Source organism: Artemia sp. Qi Xiang Cuo, chromosome 19, assembly GCF_049724085.1.
Source record: "Artemia sp. Qi Xiang Cuo chromosome 19, ASM4972408v1, whole genome shotgun sequence".
Taxonomy (NCBI): domain Eukaryota; kingdom Metazoa; phylum Arthropoda; class Branchiopoda; order Anostraca; family Artemiidae; genus Artemia; species Artemia sp. Qi Xiang Cuo.
In genome coordinates this window covers 50,236,680-50,259,425 of record NC_142812.1, presented here as the reverse complement: position 1 = coordinate 50,259,425, position 22,746 = coordinate 50,236,680, and the positions used below count along the sequence as shown (strand labels likewise).

Sequence of the window (22,746 nt, the reverse complement as noted above, 5' to 3'; positions counted from 1 at the left end):
TTAAGAACAGGTACGCTACCGATTAGTAGCAATAGCTATTAAACTGGGTAGCACAGTATATAGTTGTCGATCATTTTAAATCCATGGGACATCGTGAAGTTTTCAAGCAATAGCAACTTGGTCCTGTATGGGTCGAAAATGTTGTTCGGTACGACAAAATAGCAAAAAAGGCCATATTTCTGGGTGCAATCGTTTTAGCTACTTAAAAAGAACACTAGAACTTTTATTTTTCGTTTGAATGAGCTCTTCTCCCGATTTTTGAGTACTGTTGGTTTGATACGGTACCACCTTGAGAAAAGCAAAAAACAAACACAGAAAGACACATCCATGATATTCCTTCTCAAAGAAAAAAAATATATATAATTCCATATTTTCTTTTAGGTCGGAGTTAGAAACTTCTAGAGAAGCTTCTCTAATTTGTTTATTACTACTACCATAATTTACCATACTACCATTGCTACTACCATACTACTACTACCATAATTTTTTCTTTAGTCGTCGTTAGCCAAATTACAGATGTTTATTTTGCAGTATTGATTTTAATTTAACATATTGTAAGTGTCCGTACCTCCCAGCCAATAACCAGTCTGCGAACAAACACGTAATTTATGCAACGGGACGTGAACCGTCAGTAGGCTCCTAAACGAGAGTATGTTTTTCCTTCTTTTTTTTTATCTGAAAGCAAAACGAAATTGAATACAATTTGTAGCTTTCTTTTAAAGGTGACGAATTTTATGCGTAGTTTGGCATGTATACCTTGTATTGTCTTTCAGCGAGGGGATCCAGTTGAAACTCAGAATTTTTTTTAGGGGGGGGGGAGTGAAGATAATTAGAATTTTGTGTTTGTGGAAGAGGGTAAAACATTTTTTCTCCGTTCCGCTGAAAAGAGTATACACTCAAGGCCGTATCTAGGGGAGGGAGTTAGGGGGTAGGGTGGTAATTTCCTGGTTGAACTTCGTTGAAGTTGATGCTAGGGCTGCTTCAAAAGTTTTTAAAAAAAAATTTTAGCTTTAAAGTACGCATTTTAATGGAAGTTTTATTTTTATATTTTTGCTTGTGTTGTGCTGAGGACGGCCCTTGGACATTAGGGCCGAAATATTCATTCAAAGTTGCATTCCACTGTCTTATACAAAATTTCTCTACTGTTCTACGTGTTGTTTATGATCAATTTTGACTCTTAAAAAAGGAACTAGAACTTTTAGTTTCAAGTCAAATGAGCCTCCTACAAAGTTCCTACGATCATCCCTTCCATAAAAACCTCATATGCCCTCGGGGCATAAATTACAACACCCGCCCTCGGGCTCTGGGGGGTTGTGTTGACCTTGCGATTATTGTTATCTGATCTTTGGTCTATTTGGTCAAATAGCTATCTAAAAAATTCGATCGGATGCATTTGGGGAAAAGAGGGCTTGGTGAGGGGGGGGGGTAATTGCTCTCCAATCACTTTTGACTGATAACGAGTCAAAACTCTTATACCTCCGAGGCATAACTTACAACACTTGCCCTCGGGATCGGGGGGGGGGGTCAACCCTGCAGTTATTGTGATCTGATCTTTAGACTATTTTCAGCAAAATGGCTATCTCAAAATTTTGATCGGAAGCATTTGGGGAAAGAGAGCGTAAGGGAGCCTAGTTCCCCTCAGATCCCGTTTTGCTTATAAAAGGGTACTAGAACTTCCGATTTTCAATCGAATAACTCCCCTTCGAAGTTTGTACCGCCACCACTTCCATAAGAAGCGCATCTGGAAAAAAATAATAATAGAACTTTGAAGCCTTACGGCCTTTACTATAGGGTACGCTATAGCGTTGCCTCTGATTTCGGTTGCTGTTAGCTTGAATCGCTCCTTACTACAAAACCTTTTCGCTTATTTCGTTGGTATAAATGTGTGTGCTTTCTATGGTTAAAAATTCGACATATTACCAACGGGTAAAAACGACAGGGTTATTTGCCCTCCTTTTCTGATATTTGTTCAAGATGTAATTTGATTGGCCTACGAAAATACGTCATAAAATTAAATCAATGAAATTAAAGCACGGTTTTAAGTTCACCCTTTCGGGCAATGGTCTGACTGACTGTTTTGAAAGCGCAGCATTCGCTCCTAGGTCTAAGTTTTTGAATGTCTTTGAAAGATAGCCAAATATCTTTCTAGGGGATATCTTACCTTTGCCTTTGTATGCTTATTTGGCAGCATGTTACTTTACATCTGTCTTTGGCGACTCAAAGTTTTTTCTGATTATAGAATATGTAAACCTTAATGAACAACAGTGCCACCGTGTGACTGCGAGCGGCTGAATTGTTGGGGTAATGCTTGAGGTTTTTCAGTAATTTTGGATTGATTGTATATATAAGAACCCATTTTTGAATACCGATTTGACCCCTTTTTAGCCAAAAATATTGGCTTTGTGGCGCAAAAGAGCGTTTGGCTTTCTTGTTGATTTATAAAATTTTGTAACTTTTTTTCGCAACAAGATTTCGATAAGCTTTCCCCTATGTTTATTATGCCAAATATATAGAGGAGGTCGGGATTGGTCTGGACAGTCAAGTATGAACCCTTAGTGGACTTAGCAAACATTTTTAAACAATCAAGATAGGTACATTATGTATCGCCTTATTATAATGCTAGTTTGGATCTAAATACATACAACCTTTTTTTTTATTTTGCAAAGTGTTTTTTGACGTGAATTTTTTTCAACGTTCTCTGTCTGGAATTTAAGAGTGAACCAGGCTTCTAGATTTGAAATAGGTTAATTTTTTAGGAAAAAGGGTAGCTCACACAGGAAGATTTTAGAGCAAACTATTTGGAGCCATCGATTGAAATTATGTTTCAAATTACTTTTATGTTGAAAGAGGACTCATGGGGTTTGGCCGGACATGGTAATGGGGGTTGGTTCGGATATTTTGTGTTCGAACCAACCCTGTCTCTAAAAGGCTGGTATTTAGGGTAGAAACACAGATGAATCCTTGACAATAAATTTTTCTACCCAGTAAAAAAGGAAATACATTCCCTTTTAAGAAGCTTGCAGCTATTGTTGCAAACATGATTCCTTGCTATGTTTCTTTTGTGCATATAAATTCAATACAAGAAAGAGGCTTTGACTTTCTGTAAGCTGGAACCTAATAAAAGAGTGAAGCACAACTTTTACTAGGAATATACCATGATGTCAAAACCTCATTTAGATGTCACAACCTTTGTAGCTACTCCCATAGACTGGTCAAAGAAACCAAGTGCTTCAAAAAACTGATTGGTCTCTTTTTAAAGAGGAATAAGGATTTAAAACCGAAATGACCAGCCAAGGAAGAGCAAGTGGCTTCGACCGAGTTGTTGTGGAAACACTGTTTTGACAAAACTTTGAGTGTCGATCCATGTTTCAAAGGAAATAGTACAGGCAAACTAGAGTTTGACCCCAAACAAATTGCAACAGAAATGGTTTTAACACCATGTTGTAGTGTCAATTTTTTCAGTTTTTTCTAAAAAAAATTAATTGTTGGTAAATGTTCGTTTTTCTGTATATGAAATAACATCCCGATGTAAAATGAAGACCTGAGCCAGAAAATGAAAGCAAATTTGATGTATAATATACCAGAAAAAGGTTTCATAATCATCAATATGTGATTTTACCCTTCTCAGCGTTGTGACCTCTTTTTCACCGTACTATCAGAAGGCAACTATTCTGACATAAAATGATGAGCTGAGCCCAAAAATAAATTAACCTGATTTAATGTCTACTAGAAGCCCCGTTTCATATTCATCAATATGCACTTTTTTATTTTCATTTGACGTGTTTCTTTCAGCACTTATTGTCCACCAATTCGTCGGTTGTTGGTGAAAACAAATTGCGACAGATTTCTAAAATGATTTTTACACCGTTGTTGTAGAGGTAAAAAAGCTGAACAACATATCCAAAGTTGCACATTCTAGGTCAATGCAAAACTAGTTTTTTTTTTGCGTATCCTGTCAGTTTTCACACTTTCTTAACAAAAAAAAATTAAGTTCCGGTAATTGTTCGTTTTCTTGAACTGAATTATTATTCCGATGTACAAAGATGAGATGAGTGCGAAAATGGAGTTAAATTTGGTGTACGGTATATAAAAATGTTCCATAATCATCAATATGAGGCTTTTACGCTTCTCGTCGTCGTGACCCCCATTTTTTTTTACCAGACCATCTTTCGCTGGCTAAATTGTCTGTTTTGAGATCTAATAATTGCTAAGCCTGAATATGATCGTTGCTGGCTCCATCACCTGATGGGTCGGCCTAAAAAAAGTGATTGCAAGATGTTTATTAAAACATTAAAAATATTAGAAACGGGAAATCATCTATGAAACTAGTTTTCAGCGACTAATATTTAAAATCCCTCTTAGAATAAACTACTATCAACACACTGACTAGTCTTCACAACTGGTAAAACTATCGAATCAACTTCATGAACATTTGAAAGACCGAATCAAAGTCCGACTAGTGTTCACAACTTGTTCTTTTTAATTCAGGTATCTAAGCGTCGACGTTCTCTTCATAGTTATGGCTTCTAACACTTGCAAATGCAGAGGATACAATCCCTTTACATGTTTTAAAGACTGCATCATAGGATAAGCTTTCTTTAGACAACCATATCTCGTTGAGCTATATTCTAGTTAAAAGGACCATTTAACAATTTCCAAGAGCAGTCAAGGTGCTGGTGAGGTAACAGTAGTTAGTGGGCCCAATATTTCCTGTTTATTTTTATGACCCCATTCCTCGGCTTTAAGTTCAGAATCCGGAACTCCACTCCATATCTGATCTTAGTAGAAAACCCTGTAACTGCGGAATTTAGTCGAATCAGAAGTAGGTGGTAACTGTTCTGGGTGGATGAACGTGCTAGCAGTGGTCACCTTTTTTAAAAACACTTCCCTGCGGAGTTCATTCGGATTTCCACCTTTTGATAAGCCATATATGATGGTCAGAGCGTCTTCTCCAGCAACCCTTACTTCCTCCTTCGAAGCTGACTTCAGTATGAAAACTAGAGCTGATGTACGAAAATCGACAACTATCAGTAGCTTCTTCGGAGCAAAGCCTTTTACCACGCTCTGGGTCTGGTAAGTAGAGTCAAGGCCTAAGATGATATTAGCAAAAAGAATCAGATGGCATGTCTCTTGGCCAAGCTTCTCTTTCAATTTGTGAATATCCAATATTTGGGGAGCATTTTTCGACTTTGGCTCAGGTGCAAATAATAGTTTCTTGCTTGATAGGTTACCATGATAACACAATAGAACCAAAAGATCAGTATCATCTCCGACGACGGTAGTGTCGTAATACCGGGAAGAATCAACAGCAGATTGCACATTTGGGACATCTGCATCACTGAAACGCTTTGATCGGAGATAAAAAGCTAACGCGCAGATAAACCTGGCCTTGTTTTTCTTGCAGGACAAGAACTCATCCTTTTTTACCTTCAGCTGCATATCTGACGTGAAGAAGATTTCACAGTCGATTATACGACTTCTCTTCGACTGGGCCATATCCTTTATGGTAGCTCCACCATCGTAGCCGTCGAACACAATAGTTGCAGATGGATACTTTTGGGTCACGTAAGTAGCATAAGGGTAAAGGATTTCGGAGTATCTTTCGTTTTTGGCCCATGGAATTCTCTATAGAAGACCTCCACCGTCAATGATATATCGAATGCCTTTGGAAAGGGGAGTAGAGCACTTCTCAATATTGCAAGCCAGTGCTATAGCTTTGGCAAACTCTGTCTTGTTCTGAGGACGGAGCTTACAAGAAGTGTAAAAAACTGAGGCCGAGTAGGAGCACAGTTTGTGTTGAAAGTACTCAGATTCTGTGAGATTGATCCTCTTTGCTAGCGTCATAAACCTCTGAAAACGAAGAGTGGGGTTCATTATTTTGCAATCTCCACCTAGATTCTGCTTTGTAGTAATTTGAACTGCCTGTTGTTTTCGTCGAAGAGCAAAATCAGCGACCAGTTTTCCAGACATGGAGTCAATGATTTTTATGCCTAAATCTCTAGCAGAATCAACGTTGGCAGATTCGTAGGCTGTCAGACCGTTGGTGATGTTTCTTGGTTGAAGATCCAACTGGTGATCCTTTTTCTGGGAAATCGATAACGATCTGATTGTCTTTACAATCTCTTAGCTGCCTAGGCTCGGGCGTTTCCTTATGTTGTTCACTAGTTCCATACAAAACCCGTGACATACCCTCCATCAGAAAATTTCATACAAAGAAGACAGGTCGAGACCCAACCCATAAGGACCTTTGAACCTCTTCTATACCACGTTTGTCAACAAGGTCATCAGCTGCTTTGAGAGTGCAAATTAGCTCTTACTCAATAATAAGATGAGTGGAGAGCCTAGAATAAAATCTATAAGAACGTCTGATCGCATGCATCCCATTCTGGAAGGCTTGATAAACGGCAGGATGGGTTTCTTGGAGCTTGACCATTCACTGGATGTAAAGCTGCCAGGATTTTGTGTAAACACCACTTAAGTAACTTAAAACATGACTTAATTCTTTATAATATGTCCCAGTTGTCTTAAAGGCACAGCAAGTGCATGTTGGGTTTCTATTTAGTTGTAAAATATAAATAGTGAAGTTGTTTTCGACACACACTTGGTTTTGGCGGGGTTGACGCGCTGTCGGACATTTATTGTTTCTAAAACACAGAGATGCCTTAAAGCTCTTACTGCGTAAGGTAACAAAGATGGAAGTTCTGAGTAGAAAACAGAAAATATATAGTTTTCAGTTATGTACTCGCATGGCCGTGTCCAGGATTTTTTTTTTTGGGGGGGGGGGGACACAAAAAGACTTGAAAAACGCATAAAAATGTATTTACATCCATTTTTGTTACGTTTTTACGAGTCAGAAAAACATTTCGGGGGGAGGGGGGGGTTGAAACCCCCTAACCCCGCCCCCCTCCCCACTTGATACAGCCTTGTGTAATTGGCAGAACAAACATTAACAAAAGCTGACTGAAATCTCGGTAAAAAAAAAAAGGCAGAAAATAGGCAGTTTCCATTAGGGGAGGTCGGGGTTGACCCGAACACGGTTTTTTGAAATGATGTATCTTCCAAACCATCAGTTTTTCTGTAGTTCTGATTTTACCATAACATGCGTATTTTGTTAAGACTATCTTTGAATTTTTTTTCAAAAAGGGAAACGATTGTTTTTTAGTATTTTACAAATTGTCCGAGCCAACCGCTACCCACGGGGTTGGATTGGACGGTTTCTATTATTGGTTCGGATATTATGCTAAACTATTAGATTTGGAGGTCTATTTTCAAATTTGTATAAATTTATAAAAAGTAAAAACAGGGCTTCAAGTATATAAAATGGCAATTAAAATAACACCCAATTCACTGTAGTCTGTACGAGCTAAGATTTTAGTCAAATACTAATCCTAGCTCGGCTGTTTCTGTGCCCCCCAAGTTTCTAATCACTATTGTCTCCAGTTGTGGGCTTGACACCCCAATAGGCTAATATTGGACACAGAGGAGAAACATCGAACACATTCAGGACGTGACTAAAGGTTGCCTTTCGGTCTGAGGGACATTGGACGATGCCAAGGATCTTAAGTTTCAGGCACCATAACTACTGGTCTGTCTGTCACTACAGAGGGCAAGACACCTTGATCCGACAAAATATTCCTCTAGAATGGGGAAATCCATGCTACATGAAAGCAGACACAATGTTCGCCCGGCTAAATTTTTCCAGAAAACGCTGTGAAGTGTTATCTAGATGTAGAAGATATTTTTTTTTTTTTTTTGTATTTGCATATATTTTGTTTCAGCAGACTATTTTGTTTTTCTTACCCTTTCATTACTCATGATGATTTCAGACAATGAGGTGCTGTTTTAATTTTTTCGTTTAAGTCCTTTTTTTATTGAATTTATATATTAACCAAGTTTTAATATAACTAGTATAATAAAACTTCTTTTATACGAGTATTTAAAAAAGTATTTATTTTAAGTTCATTATTGTTGAGAGGTGAAACAGGATTCATAATTTGTCAGTTGCTTCAGCTCAGACACGCAAATATATACAGTTTGTATTTATCTGTCATCATTATTATCTTGGGAATAGACGGACATGACAAATTATACTTAACAGATTACGTGGATCCTGAATGTCTAGTTTCGTTTTGTTTTTAGCCTCAGAGCCTGATAAACATCTCCAGTTATTGTTCAAATTGTCAGTATTTACTATGTGAATAAATTGTTACCTTAAATCTCCGCTCTTGTTTTCAGGGAATGGTGATGAAGATATGGAAGAAATGAAAATCTCGGATCCCATTTGCTTATATTTAATGCCAACTGCACACTCTACTTTATTTTAAGAAAAATAAAATATCAAAAACTACAAGTGACTATAACCGTTAAACTACTTGTTTGAAATTTTGTGCCCCTAAAATTTCTGCTCCCTGGCCAGTCCCCCCCCCTCCCTCTAAAACCGCCTCTGCCTAGCTTCAAGGCTTTATATGCATGTTTTTATTTAAGATTATGGTGAGGACATAAATTCCTAAAACAAAATATGGATTCAACTAAACACGAGTCTTTTTTATTTGTCTCTTCACCTAATTTTATGTTGAGATGATAATTTTTTTAAACTCAATTTTTGTTTATTTTAGTCTTTTCGCTTTTTTAGATACAGCTGAGTGCGGAAATGCAGAAGTTTGCTGCGTCTTGGTTACTTCCTGAAGAACAATCTGGAGACATTGTTGACGGACTCTTGAAAATGAGGGAAAGACTCGTCAAAGAAGCCGCGAATATTCTTCGTCTATTTTAAAGTATTGCTGTCGTACTTTATGCAGTTTATTCATCTGCAATTATGATTTTTGATTTTCTTTTTCCTTTTTTTGTACTGATGGTTTCTATAAATATTGTGCTATGTTGTTTTGACTGTCTATCTTTATGGGCTATTTTCGGTCTTGACGGGAGCTCTGCAATCACAGATCGGCGGAGAGTTGCAAATTTTCAACCGGGTGAGTGTTAGAGATAAAATCATCGATAGTGAAGTTGGTTAAATTTGGAATGACTTGAAAATTTGATGGTTTTTGCTTAACGTCCGATTCCGGATTTTAAGAGGTTAGGGTTAGACAGTGTTTATTATGCGTATTACAAATGTGCTGCAATTGTGAGGGTCTGACAGCCAAAAATGAGGAAGCAAATTAATGAATAGGTATTTAATGAAATATCACCACCAAGATATCGATTAACTTCTTTGGGTAAAACAGGGAATTATTTGCAGCCTAGTCCTAACCTCTGAGGAAATACTTCTTATGACAAAGTAGCCTAGTATAATTCCTTGTTGTCTCTTGTTATACTTTGCATAAGATGATCACGATGCAAAAAAAAAACAAACAAGAAAACATGCAGTTTAAGCAAAAAAAAACAACAACTGCCACCAAGATTATTAAATATCGCCACCGATAATTACATATCAAAAAGATATTTAATGAAATATCGCCACCTGAAAGCGAAATTGTCATACTCCTCTAAAAGTTCTGAGAAAATGCAATTAAAAATCTTGAACTTTCCTTTTTGGACGCTCTATAGTCCAGTTAATAAAATTGTATAAATTTTTGGGCAAAATTAACTTTTCTTCAGCTGTTAATGATAGCGAAAACAATTAAGCAGGATAATTTTGGTCGTAGGATAATTTGGCTCTCAGGAAAATGTTGATATGTTGATCAGGATAAAACCGAATTTATGTCGCTAAGCAATAGAATGTTGCACAGAGTCTTCACACAGACCATTAGAAAAAACGAAAAATAATATGTAATATAGTACATCTTCGAACTTTTTTTTAAGAATAGGATAATTTCACTTTCATGTGGCAAAATTCGGATTGACTATATCCGCTTTATTTTTTTTACGTATTCTGAGAAATATTTTTTTTAAGCAGTAGAGTGTTGCGCAGTGTCCTCACACAGACCATTAGATAAAGGCAAAAAAAAAATCATGCAATATAGCAGATCTCGGATTTTTTTTTCAGAATAGTATAATTTCACTCTCAGGTGGCGAAATTCGGAGTGACTATACCCGCTTTAAAAAAAAATGTGTATGTATATTTTCTTATGTTTTCTGAAAAGGGCCATATTACTTGTGTTAATCCAATAGGTGGTTTGTTGACTTTACTCTGATATTTATTACCCTTCCATTTTAATGTAATGTGCTTGAATTATGGATCAACAGATGTCTGTATTTATATATATATATATATATATATATATATATATATATATATATATATATATATATATATATATATATATATATATATATATATATATATATATATATATATATATATATATATATATATATATATACCCTCGCGCCGGAGAATCGACCAAACACCGCCGACGAGAAGCCCGGTCGACCGCCGCAAAAGTGTCGCTACGCCGCCGGCGCGCCACCGGTGTGCCGCCTCCGGCAGAGGCGATGGCGTTCGGCTGACTTTAAATTAATTTTGTGGCAATTCTTTATTGCGTCAACCGCAAAGTCGGAGCTTCTCTTTCTGGTGTGATTCAGTTTTTTGATTTCTTGATTTTAGAACAATTAGGACTTGTATCATCTCTGAAATTCCGGGGATTTCCCCGAAAATCTATGTGTCACCCCGAAAAAAAAATTTGGTTCCCCGAATCCCCGAAAATCACGCAATCACGTGCCACCCATAGCGATTTATCACCAGTGACTTTCCCTGCCAAATATTACTTTGCATACCATAATTCTTCACTACTCTCTTGTTCGTTAATTTTCGTCTCTTTTATCACTGCATAAAAACCAGACAGATGCAGTATGCAATTTCAAATATTGCAATATACACAGTTCTTCATATGTTGACAAAAGAAGTATCGTCTTTATGAAATGAGTTTGAATCATTTCGAATGCAGTTTCCCAATTGCTATTTCTTACATCATTCGTAGTCAAGAATTTTATTTTCAAGTTGAATAGAATTATAGAACATATTCACTACTATACAGCTTCAGCCTTCAGTTGGATTTTGAAATTGATAGCCGACAGTTGTTTCTACAGCCTAATTGTAAGTTTGCAGTATTTTTTTTTTCTTTTCCTGTTTTATATAAAATTTTCTTAATTTTTAACACCCAATTGTTTAACGCCTGACAGATTAAATAAAATATAATCTTCTTTGTGAAAAAATTTACCCCCCCCCCCCAAACAAAAAAAAAACATTCTTTTGAGACAAAATTTAGCTATAGACTAGGCTATGTACAAGTTGGGGTAACTATGTACAAGTAAACTATGTACTATGTCCATTATATGCATGCAAGTTATCAACAGGGAGTATCTCAAGAATGGATTTAGGTGTTAAATTGGAACTTTCAGAGAATACTTAAACAATAAGATCAATTTACCAAAAGGCAATATGTGTATGCCACCACTATCACTGTTACTTTTAATGCTACTACCACCACTGCTACTAAACTACTCCAACTACTGCTTCTATTGCAATTACCTGTAAGGCTAAGAGTACTGAGATGAGATGGGGGTCAAAAGGGTATATCAGCAATATTTTTGGAACGACTGACTGACAAAACTGACCAAAAGGCAACACGTAGATGCTACTACGGCTATTAATACTGTTGCTACCGCTATTCCTACTACTACTATAACAGCACTATTACGGCTGCTAATTCTCCCATTATTATCGTTACTGCAGTGATACTAGTACTATTAAGGCTAAGCGCATGAAGGTGAAAATCTGAGAGAATATAGAGGAGAAATTTGAACTAAATTACAACACACTATGTGCATGCAAATTCTCAAAAGGGGGCATCTCAAGTCTGGATTTGGGTGTTTAGTTGGAACTTTCAGAGAATGCTCAAAGGGGAAAATTAATTTATCAAAAGGCAATATATGCCCACTACTACTAATACTGCTACCACTCCTACTTTTACTATTACTACTACTTATCCAACTACTTTTTCTGTTGCAACTACTGGTAAGGCCAAGAGTATTAGGATGAAAATTTCAGGAAGTGTTGAGGGAGAAGTTGTTCTAAATCAAATGTATGAATACACAGGTTATCAAAAAGGTGTATCGGCAAAGACATAGTAACAGCTATTTGTATTAAGTTGAAAATTCCAGGGCTTGTTGAGGGGGAGGTTCAACTTACCCAAAGGGAATATGTTAATACTACTCCTGCTACTAGTACTAGTGCTATTACTGGTAGTACTGGTAATAGTCCTGCAACTAGTACTACTGTGACTACCATTACAACTATGCCCAAGGGTAGGAAGGCGAAATTCAAAAAGAGCAGGACTGGTGAGATGTTGCACGACAACAGTTTAGTTCTACCTTTTTCAAAGGCTATCTTGTATTTTTAAGTGAAAATGCTCATTCCATTCCAGTAAACCTTACTACAAGAGGGTTAGATAATGAGCGCAATAGTGATAGTGTCTGATAAATTGCAATTTACTACCAGTTACTAGACGCAAACAGGGTTGCCAACTGGACCCATTTTATGTCAAAAGGACAGAATGGCATAAAAGGGCAAAAACGTGACATGTTTTAAAAATTTGGAACACAAAAAGACGAAAAAAGGACATATCTTGTAATTTTATGACTTAAAACGAAACATTTCAATATGTATTTTAGTAAAAAATGAATGTCACTTTTCAGCAAAGTAGTGCTTTTTTTTTTTTTTTTTTTTTTTTTTTTTTTTAGCATCCAGGTTTTGCCAGAGATGAAAGTAAAGGATTTTTTCCAAAGTTAGGGATCGACATTTTTATATGAGGTTCGTGCTTCCATACCAAGTCATTTTGTATGAATGTTTTATATGGATGTTTTTTTCACTATGAAAGAGGTTTATGAAACGTCTTTTGGTCAATAATAAAACTGTTAAAAACAATCACCTCTAGTTTTTGATATTTCAAAATGGACACGTCTTAGCTAAAAATAACACATATTTGATTTTGGATGTTCCCCCATTCATAGACCAAAAAGTTGGAAACCCTGGACGTAAGTGCCACTGTCCTAATTGCTTTACTTGATAGATATACAATATACCAAGAAATACTTGGTATACTAAAGTTTTTCACCGCTAATTTGTCTTTTGATGGATTTTCAATGCTTCCACATTGTCGGATTTTCTAACCAAATCAGACTTTTGGCTCTTTGGCAAGGGAAAAAAATTGGATGCCAGGATTTCAGGATATTGGTCAGATTTTCAGCCCGAGACAGTACTAGCAAAGACACTACGTTCCTAACACGTGTTATGTGAAAAGTTACTCTTTGGTTTTGGGTCCTAAAAACATTACGTTTTTAACGAAATGTCGTTAACGTTAATGTCGTTGTAACGTTTTTGACGTTAGAACGTTAGGCTAAGTCTTTGAAAAACCAACAAGCTGCCCATTTCTGAGCAGCTTCGAGACTCGGGCTTGAGAAACTGAGGAGGGGAATACTAAAATATACTAAAAGTCGTTGATAGCTAAGATGAGGTGAGAATTAAGGATAACTTTTGATAGGCCTGTACTGCATATATATGCAATAACTTTGTTTCCAGATATTTAGGAAAATGTTCAAGAAACTGATACAATTATAAGAATATGTTCATATGTTGGAGGAAAATCAGATTAGACAGTGGGTCAATTCCTAAATCCAATTATTAAATAAATAAAACAAGTTTCATCAATTGGAAGTAAGGAGCAATGTTAAGACTTAAAACGAACAGATTGTATTCTTTATATTAGGGGGACTGCATAGGTGTACGGAGGGGGGAGGCGTGGGATATTCTGCTCCTCCTAGAACTTCAAATTTACACCAGATATGGCTGAAAAAGCAGAAGGCTTAAAAAGCAGTTGGAAAAGATATATGGCTAAAAAAGCAGCTGATAAAAGATATAGGGTTGAAAAATCTGGAAACAGACAGCTGAAATGACAGAATAAAAGTCAAACAAGAAGCAATTATCCATAGCGTCTTGGAAATATTTAGCTCCGATCCAAGAAAATTAATGGTGAAACTTATTGATGATTTTTGGTGATTACTTATTAATAAAGATTTCATAGGTGTGATAGAACTTGCTGGCAATGTAAGGTTTTGTGAACTGATAAATATAACTTCAGCACCCCCTCCCCGCCCTTCATCACAGAATCAGCTGCCTCCCCCCCCCGATACAAGAAGCTACGTACGCCCATGGGGAGCTGCGTTTTTATCAACCCTTGTTCTTAACGCTAAAGTCTTAAGGCTTTTTAGAAATAATCCTCATTCAAAATAATTCGATTAGTCTTTCTTAAAAATCAGGGCAAAAATTCAAACGTTGAGGAAGGGAAACCCCCCTCATATACAGAATAATTTCTGTTCATTTTAAAGTTTTAGTGCTGCTCCTTCATTTCACTTGAACAAAACTTTTTTTATTTCATTTCTGATTTTTTTTCAAATCATGCCAGGAAATCCACTTCCCTTCCCTTACGTATTTTTCCAGGATAATCCCCTCAGATACTTTTCTCTTCACAGAAAATTCTCCCCGTGGAAAATTCTCCTCCCCCCTCTCCCCTCCCCGAAGAAAATTACCCCGAATTTTTTTCCCAATAACCAATACTATATGTGAGCAATATGGGCAAGTTGTATAACTTACAGCCCTTTCCCTAGGGACTATGGGGGGTTAGGTCACCACCCAAAGCATGGACCTTTCAACTAAGCTGAATTAAATTGCTATTTCAAAATTTTGATCAGATGCCACTGGGGAAAAATGGAAGAGGGAGGGGACTAGATACCCTCCAATCTTTTAGGTCATTCAAAAAGGACACAAGATCTTTTCATTTCCATTCGAATGAGCTCCCTCCCGATCTTCTAAGACCATTGGGCCAATACGATCACCTCTGGAAAAAAAACAAATAAATAAACATGCATCCGTGATCTTTTTTCTGTGGAAAAAAAATACAGAATCCCGAATTTTTGTAGATAAGACCTTCGAATCTCTACACTAGGGTTCTCTGATATGCTGAATCTGATGGTGTAATTTTTGCTATGGTCGCTCGACTTTTTGGAGGAGTGTCTTTACTTTTTCGTAAATCAGACAAATTTTTTCAGGTTCGTAGCTTTTGATGGGTAACGTATGCTTAGAATCAGCATAAAAAGTCAATTTCTTTGATGTCTCTATTGTTATCAAAATTCCTCTTTATAGAGTCTCAGTTACTATTCGGTCGAGTCGCTCCTTACTTACAGTCCATTACCACGAACTGCTTGAGAAGAAGGGGAATATATTTGTCTTTTTCTTAGGGGGGGGGGATAATAAAAGTGTTGACCGTATCTAAATGTAACTTGCTAATACAATTTAAATAGTACCGATAGACTACTTATTTTATGCTCTTTCTAAATATAATCTCTTTCCTAGGACTGACTATATGCTAGGGATCTGGACAGTAGAGGGGGTGGTGTGCATTGTAAGAAAACTGAACATGATATTTGGAGAGGCTATAAAATAAGAAATCTAATGGTACGGCTTTACGAGGTCAACCACTAAAAATTTACGAGGCATTTTTTTTAATGAAATTAGTCAGCGCTCGAATTTAGAAAGGTCAGGTTTACCGTAACGTCAATTTCAGAGCTCTCCAAAAATTGTTCAATGAGAGACCAAACTATCGTATTCTTCTTCAATTCAGGGAAAAAATCTCTTTACTTAATTTTTTTCTGAAAAAATTTGTGAAACAAAAAAACAATCTATAAAAAAGCATTATTGACGGTAGATCTTTGATTTTACTTTTTGTTTTAACATTTTGTTAATTCATAAAATCTTTATTACAAATCACTACTTATTTTAAAGCGTTTTATAAGAAATTTTATAGTAATCAAATCAATTTTTTGAAAGTTTAGCGGTCAATTGAGATTCTTTTTTTTTTATCTGGCTTAAGGCTTGCTGCCTAGTAAATATCCGGTACAACAATTGTAATGTGTCACTGCAGCTGTTAAATGTGTTGATGTTATGCATATAAACTTGGAGAAACGGGAGGGGCAGGAGTGGGTCCATACTTTCAAAAAATTGTGGGTGCCATTTCGTTTCGCTTTTATTTCGAAAATTAGTTTGTCGCAGTCTATGCAAGAGCTGTTGGAAAAACTCACCCAAATAAACTAGCATGTAATAATTCCAATATCGGGGGAATCCTGACAAACTAGCATATTCCAGAAAACCGTGTTCGCTTGAGTTTTGTCAGAATTCAATTTTATGTTAAAAGTCATATTATTACTAGCCTAGTGAAATATTACTGTTATAATATTTATTATATGAGCCTTTTATAGTGTATTGTGTGTATACACACTTTTATAGTTTATACACCCTATAACAGTGTACTGCTAAGAGCAGTTTAATCCAAGACTCCCTCAAATGGGGGGGGGGGCACTATTCCCTCTTCTAACCACTAATTTGAAATTCACTTTTACTACTCCTAAGTGTCAGTAAGTACATTAATGTAATATTTTGTTGCCCCTCCCCTCCCCCAAAAAAAATGCAATAAGAAGGGAGCTACCACCCCTCAATACAAAATCAGAACCCATTCCAAAAATGGTCACGGGAATGAATCATAATTGAAGTTTTATTCCTTTCGAGCCCCCTCCCCCCTCCAAACCTTCTTCTAAACTAACCTGAAGGCATTATCTTCATCCCTTGAGAGCCAGAATATATTTAAAACGTATATAAAGAAAAGTAGAAATATTCTAATTTAAATCCTGGCAATAACAGTTATCTATGCTTCATCCCTCTGCTTCAATAATTATCCCTGTGCTTCACCTATTATGTTGGTAAGCATATGAACATAATAATTTATATTAAATAAAAAAACACGTTTTTTTTATGTTGAAAGTAAGAAGCGCAATTAAAACTTAAAACGAACAGAAATTGTTCTATATATCAGAATCAGAATCATTTATTAACATAAAAGCTTTCGTAGTCAGGGTTTAAATCCCGACTAAATCGCGCTATTATTTACAAAGTAAACAAAGACACAAAAAATTAATACACATGTCATTTATTGTAGACAGAAACATAAAAAGGCACAAACGAATTACTGAAGCGATTAGTGCGACACTTGGGCTGGGCTAGCTTTGTTGCTTTTGATCTTGTAGTTACTTTTTTTGTCTGCATTGGGGGTAGTATATTTCTGTGTTTATTACTTGTCAGAAGAAACTGGCCAAATTTACAGATAAGTTGAAAACGGCGATCGTGGAGTGACGGCAAATTTAGTTGAGACAGTGCTTATTCGTAATCAGTGTACTGATCAGACAGTATGGCCTTCACCGCTCTTTTCTGGACTGATTCGAGTACTTCGCTCATATAGGCAGTGTTCTGAACCTGTGGACCCCATACAGGGCATGCATACTCTAATATCGGGCGAATATATGTCAGGTAGGCTGTTTTTAATTGCGGCACTGAAAAACCAAATCTTCGCATCAGTAAAAGGGTACGCATGGCACAGTTCGCCTTTTTCACTACCTCTTGGACGTGGAGGCTAAACGAACAGTCAACGCTGAACGTAACACCGAGAATAACTGCCGACAATACGCTTTGGTATGGTGGAGGGGGCACTGAAAATCCCTTTTTTAGATGGTTAAATCGAAGAATTTTGGTTTTCGTTTCGTTGATTTGGAGGCTGTTTTCAGAACACTGGTCTCTAAAGTTGTCGATAAATGATTCATTGAACTGGGGAACGGTTTGAGACTTCTCAATGAGGTATTTTAAGAGGGTGGAAAGGTCATCTACGAATTTGAACCGTTCGTCAAAATCGGCAAGGACGAAGTTGATCACTGCCAAGAACAACAAGGCAGCGAGTTTAGTGCCTTGTGGGGCACCACACGTAAGCTCAGACCATTCCGAATCAGTATCACCCGGGTAGAGACCATATACTCTCTGTAGTCGGTCGCGTAAGAAATTTATTATTATTAAGAGAATATGTCTGCAAGCTCCCATAACCTTCAGATTGTTCACTGCAGTATAATGGCGTATCAAGTCGAAGGCTTTTCTATAGTCGGCTAGGATGAGATCTACAATTGTGCCTCCTTGGTCAAGCCATTCAACAATAAGGTGATACAGACGCACAAGATAAACAGTTGTACTACTACCTTTCAAGCACCCGTATTGGTATGGATCAAGAGAGCCCTGGACTTGTGACATAAGTTCACGATATATAAATGATTCCGCTACCTTAGAGAGGTTCGGAACTATCGAAATTGGGTGGAGTTGGTCGCAAGATTTCGGGTTTTTCACTTTTGGAATGACGCGCACATAAGCTCTCTTCCAAACACTGGGGATCACTTGTTCGCGAAAACACTGGTTAATAATAGAGCTGAGTGGCTTTGCGAGAAAGATGGAGAACTCGCGTAACAACTTGACAGGGAGTTCACCAGGGTAAGGCGGACAGTTTACTTTCAGTTTCTGAAGTTCCTTAAAGACGGCATATTCAGATACTTCACATATCTCATCAGTCTCGGTGTCAGCAATGATACTCTCAATTTCTGAGTTTTTCATGGATGGGTATGTGGTGCATATACCGGAGAAAAAATTGTTCACTTCAGTAGCTGATGTCAGTGTGCCGTCATCTTTGAGTAGTCTCCGGTCCTTTGGCGTTGATTTCCTTGCAAGGGTTTTGACCGAGGAGTGCCATTTGTGAGGGTCAGTGTGCAGTAATGGCGTTATTTTCTCTTTTACATACTGTCTTTGGGCTAGTCTGTTTAACTTCACAATTGTGTTACGCAAACTGGCTGCAGCCGCTTGATTTCCAGCTTTGGGGAGACTACAGCGAGTTTTTATCATCTGCATGAGTTTACGGGTGATCCATGGTTTGTCAGTGTCACAAACTGTAATAACTTTTATTGGAAAAAAAACTTGGAACTTTTCCAACAGAAGGCTGTTCAGTCTGGTGACTTTGATATTAATGTTGGCCTCTGCACAAATGTCCTCAAAATCGTAAGTACCAATCCAGCGACCAAATTGAGCTATTGAAGACCTTGTGATGGGCCAAATTATGGTTTTTGTTCGTTTTGGTCGTGGGATACTTATTTGTGCTTCCCAGAAAATTATAAAATGGTCAGAATTCTGAAGGGGACCTAGAGATTGGGGAGCGTTATAAAGATCTGCCAAGTTCGTAAAGATCATGTCAAGAGTAGGGGAGGGTGGGGTTGGTTCGGACAAAATTTTTTGGTTGGGTGCAGCTTCTGTCCCAATCAGTATCCATCTTCCGTTTTCATCTTAAAAGAAAGATATTGTGTCCAAGATTTGTCAGGAATTTTGGTAGACTTTTATCTTTCGTCTTTAGACAAAAAAATCCAACAATGAAAAAAAAATAATTGTCCGAAGCTACCCCACGGTGTGGGGTGGGTTCGGACATGGTGTGGGGTTACTTCGGACAGCAGTAATATGGGTTCGGCAACCTCACAGATTAAAGAAAAAAACGCCATTTACTGAAAATTTGAATATTTATAAAAGTAAAACAAGTAAAATGAAAGTTGAAGAAAAAAAAATCAAGTGATTTGAACCAAAGCTCACAGGAGCTCTATCTCACGTTGTAGCTGCTGAGATCACATTGAAAAGTGAGTCCTCGCTTTGTCCGTTCAGTCCCTCCAGTGGCAGTTGGTGATGGAAGAGAAAGAACAATGTCGTTTGAAAAGACGAAGGCTTTGTCCTCAATATCCGGAAAAATGAACCGTGCTCCATTTCTGCGAAGGAACAAGACTTCTAGATCGCTTCTAGTTTTTCCTTTTATCTGGGCAACGTAGAAGATATCCGACTTCTTCGATTTGCCCAATTTGAATTTTACCAGAACATAGCTATCCGTTTGAGCTTGGTCAATATCAAAAGGCTCAAGGTCCTCTTCTACGTCTCCACAGTGAAAAGACTCGTCGCTTGAGGAGTCGCTCGGGACAACAGGTTCAGAAAGAGTCTCCGCCTCATCGGTTCCATCGTCTTCGTTAGGCTTGCGGACCGTGCTGTTCTTACGTTTCTTTCTAGATGGCGTCGGCTTGGCCTTCTTTTCCTTTTTAGCTACGATCTCTTCTTTCTCAGGGGTGTCAGTGAGAATACGGGTCCTCCCTCTGTTGCGATTCCCACGTCCCGGAACAGTAACAGCCCCCACTCGCGGAAAAGGTCTTACTTCTTCGGGTGACCTTATGAAAGAAGAAATTGGTGGTCCAGCTTCGGAGTTGGCTTGCGACGAGGGGCTCCGTGAACTGGTTGTTTGGTCTAGCGGCCTATCCGTCACAAAGGATGGGGCAAAAGCTCCCTCTGGGAATACATCGCGATTGAATGGAAAGATTCCAGCTGCTCGAAACGCAGAGACTATGTTGGATGCACTGAACTTCTCCAGGAAAGGAACCCTGCTGAGTGAGGCTACTTCATAAATTGAAATGCGCTGTCCGGGATGCAACTGCAGCCATTCATTGAAGCGCTCTTTCAGTGCACCCTTGAAAGGAGAAAGCACTCCTACGTCAAGTGGCTGAAGCTTGTGGGAGCAGTGGGGTGGGACTGTCAACAGTGTCACGTCATTTTGCTTACAGTGTTCGATCACACGTACATCCAGATGGCTATCATGGTTGTCCATGAGCAGTAGGATGGGAGTCTCTTCATCTGGCTTGGTTATTTTCGTGAAGTGTCGCATAGCCTCCAAGAACAAGTCGCCGTTGACCCAGCCACTAGGGTGCGCAAGCCAAAGGCAACCAGGAGGGCCTTCGTTTGTCATTCTAGGTATGAAATTCACTCGCGGAAAAATGAAGACCAGTGGAATAGTCGCTCCAGACGCACTGGCGAAACATACAGCAGTCACGTTTTGACCTCTTTCTGCAGACACAGTCTGACCAACCTCTTTTTGTCCAGTTGGTGCTAGGACTTTCGATGGTGGAAGCACGGTGACTATACCTGTCTCTTCAACGTTCCAGATGCGATCAGCCGTCAGTTTGGCTCCAAACCTTCCATAGACATCAAGTAGCTTGTCAAAAAACGTCTGAACGACAGTTGTGTTGAAACGGGAGGCTCTTGCTTGACTTCTGGATTCCTCACCGAGATGTCGGAATTCCGTTTCAGAAATGCAAGAAGCCAGTTCTTTTACGCTGATTCATTGATACGCCAGTTTTCCGGTCCAGAAATGTTATTCAGATGGGCGTAAGAGTAAGCAAATTTTCGTGCTTCAGTTGTTGTCAATCCATGGTTCATTCTCGAACAAGTGCGAAAGTAGTCGGCTAGTTTTCGCTCGTGTTCGCTTTCAAAAACTTGCCTGTTATGTTTTGGTCTCGTCGGGAAGTTTATCTGTATTGGCCCAGGCTCTTCGTTGACACTTTTATCCGCTTCTCCTGTCTGCGGCCTCGAGCGCCTGACATAGTCCAGTAGCGTGGACTTCTTTATGCCGAAGTTTTCTGCAATTTGTCTCAATGTTCCTTCCTTTTACAGATAAGCCCCAACTGCTTTCTTCATGTTTTCTAGGTTAACGGGAGGGTCTTGTCGCTTCCTTTTGTATGATCGAAGCATTCTGAAAGAAACTGTTTTTAGTAACAAGTAATGAAATGCATATTAACAGGTACACGATGTGAAAAAAAGAGGAAAAGTTGGAAATTCTGACCACAAAAAGAGTCTGGGGTGGGTTCAGACAATGTCCGAATCCACCCCACTACCGTTGTCCGAAGCAACCCCACCCGCGATAAAAAGTCTGAAACCTCACTGACGCTGTAACTACTATAGATGCCGCCAAAAACTAAAATTTAAACAACTTAGCAATGCCATAGTTAAACGCTGCATCAGTCAGCAAAATTCAATGACTAGTAATAACGGCCAAATAAAATCACAAACAAAGAAAGATACAGGACGCCACACCAACCTTTTTTCGGTTTTTCTCAAATATTTCAAAAACGATTGCACGTGTGATAACCAAACTACATACTCAAGTAGGGTACTAGATGGCGCGTCTATGGTATTTTTCTTGGTGAATTTTAGAGGGCGTTGTAGGAAGAGAGGCTCTTTTCCAGACTCACCCCGTGTCCGAACCAACCCCACTCTCCCCTACTGCCACTTTGGTGAGTCGGAATGTTCACTACTTGTTTCCTATCCAAAACGTTTGAGACCCACTGACGATTGGTCTGATTGAAATCGCCAGCAATCACAAACGCAGGGGAAGTGTACTTTTGGCGCATTCTGTCGACGAACACTTGTATGTGCTCAATAAGTTCTTTTCTGTTCCCAGCGCTTTCTGGATAGTACACTGACGCAACTATTAAGCAGGATAATCTTCGTGACAGATGCGCCGGTCTGCACTCCACCCACACAATCTTATGGCTCGAATCATTGGGGCTACTTAACAGTTTTGATGGTAGGTCGTCACGTATATAAAGTCCTACGCCACCTCCGCGACGGTCAATGCCTCGGTCACGTCGAGTGTTGAGGTCGTTTCTGTAACCTTTAATCCGTGCAGTCTCCTCAGTAATGTCCTAACACTCGCTGATAATTACAATGGGTACGTTATTCTGCTTAATTAACACCTCCAGCTCGTCCATTTTATTGTTCAAAGATCGAGCGTTACACATTAGCATATTCGGAAGTTTGCATTTTGCTGAGAATCGCTCCGGACACAAATTTGTAGCTTCGTTCTTTACGCTATATTTTAACTCTTCGTCGCAACTCTACTTTTTAGAACGATAAAAACTTTAGCGTAAGGAGCGGGGCGTTGAGGAGGGGACGACCTCTTTCATATACGGAATAATTTCTGTTCGTATTAAGTTTTAATGTCGCACCTTACTTGCAGTTAAAAAACTTGTTTTTTTTAA

General features: G+C 38.3%; 2 protein-coding genes across 2 annotated transcripts in view; one reads left to right on the top strand and one right to left on the bottom strand.

Moving 5' to 3' along the window:
* polybromo (protein) overlaps window positions 1-8,881 on the top strand; it is a 71,208-nt gene extending 62,327 nt beyond the window's left edge. The window contains exon 3 of the mRNA XM_089104715.1: window positions 8,633-8,881. Coding sequence (XP_088960841.1) covers window positions 8,633-8,773 — 141 coding nt within the window. The 3' untranslated portion in view covers window positions 8,774-8,881. The remainder of the gene's footprint in view (window positions 1-8,632) is intronic.
* A 4,440-nt stretch (window positions 8,882-13,321) lies between these two features.
* On the bottom strand, window positions 13,322-19,096 carry LOC148940959 (uncharacterized). Its single transcript, XM_089105120.1, has 2 exons — window positions 17,705-19,096; window positions 13,322-13,414 (listed from the first exon to the last, which is right to left on the bottom strand). The coding sequence occupies exons 1-2, from the start codon at window positions 19,094-19,096 to the stop codon at window positions 13,322-13,324; spliced, it is 1,485 nt and encodes a 494-aa protein (XP_088961246.1).
* Window positions 19,097-22,746: the final 3,650 nt, after the last annotated feature.

Excerpts from the sequence above, each read along its gene's own strand:
- LOC148940959 (XM_089105120.1), bottom strand. The coding sequence starts at position 19,096 with ATGATCTTTACGAACTTGGCAGATCTTTATAACGCTCCCCAATCTCTA. Across the intron at positions 13,415-17,704 it reads TTGACGAACGGTTCAAATTC|TATTCCCCTCCTCAGTTTCT; the intron begins GTAGATGACCTT and ends AGTATATTTTAG.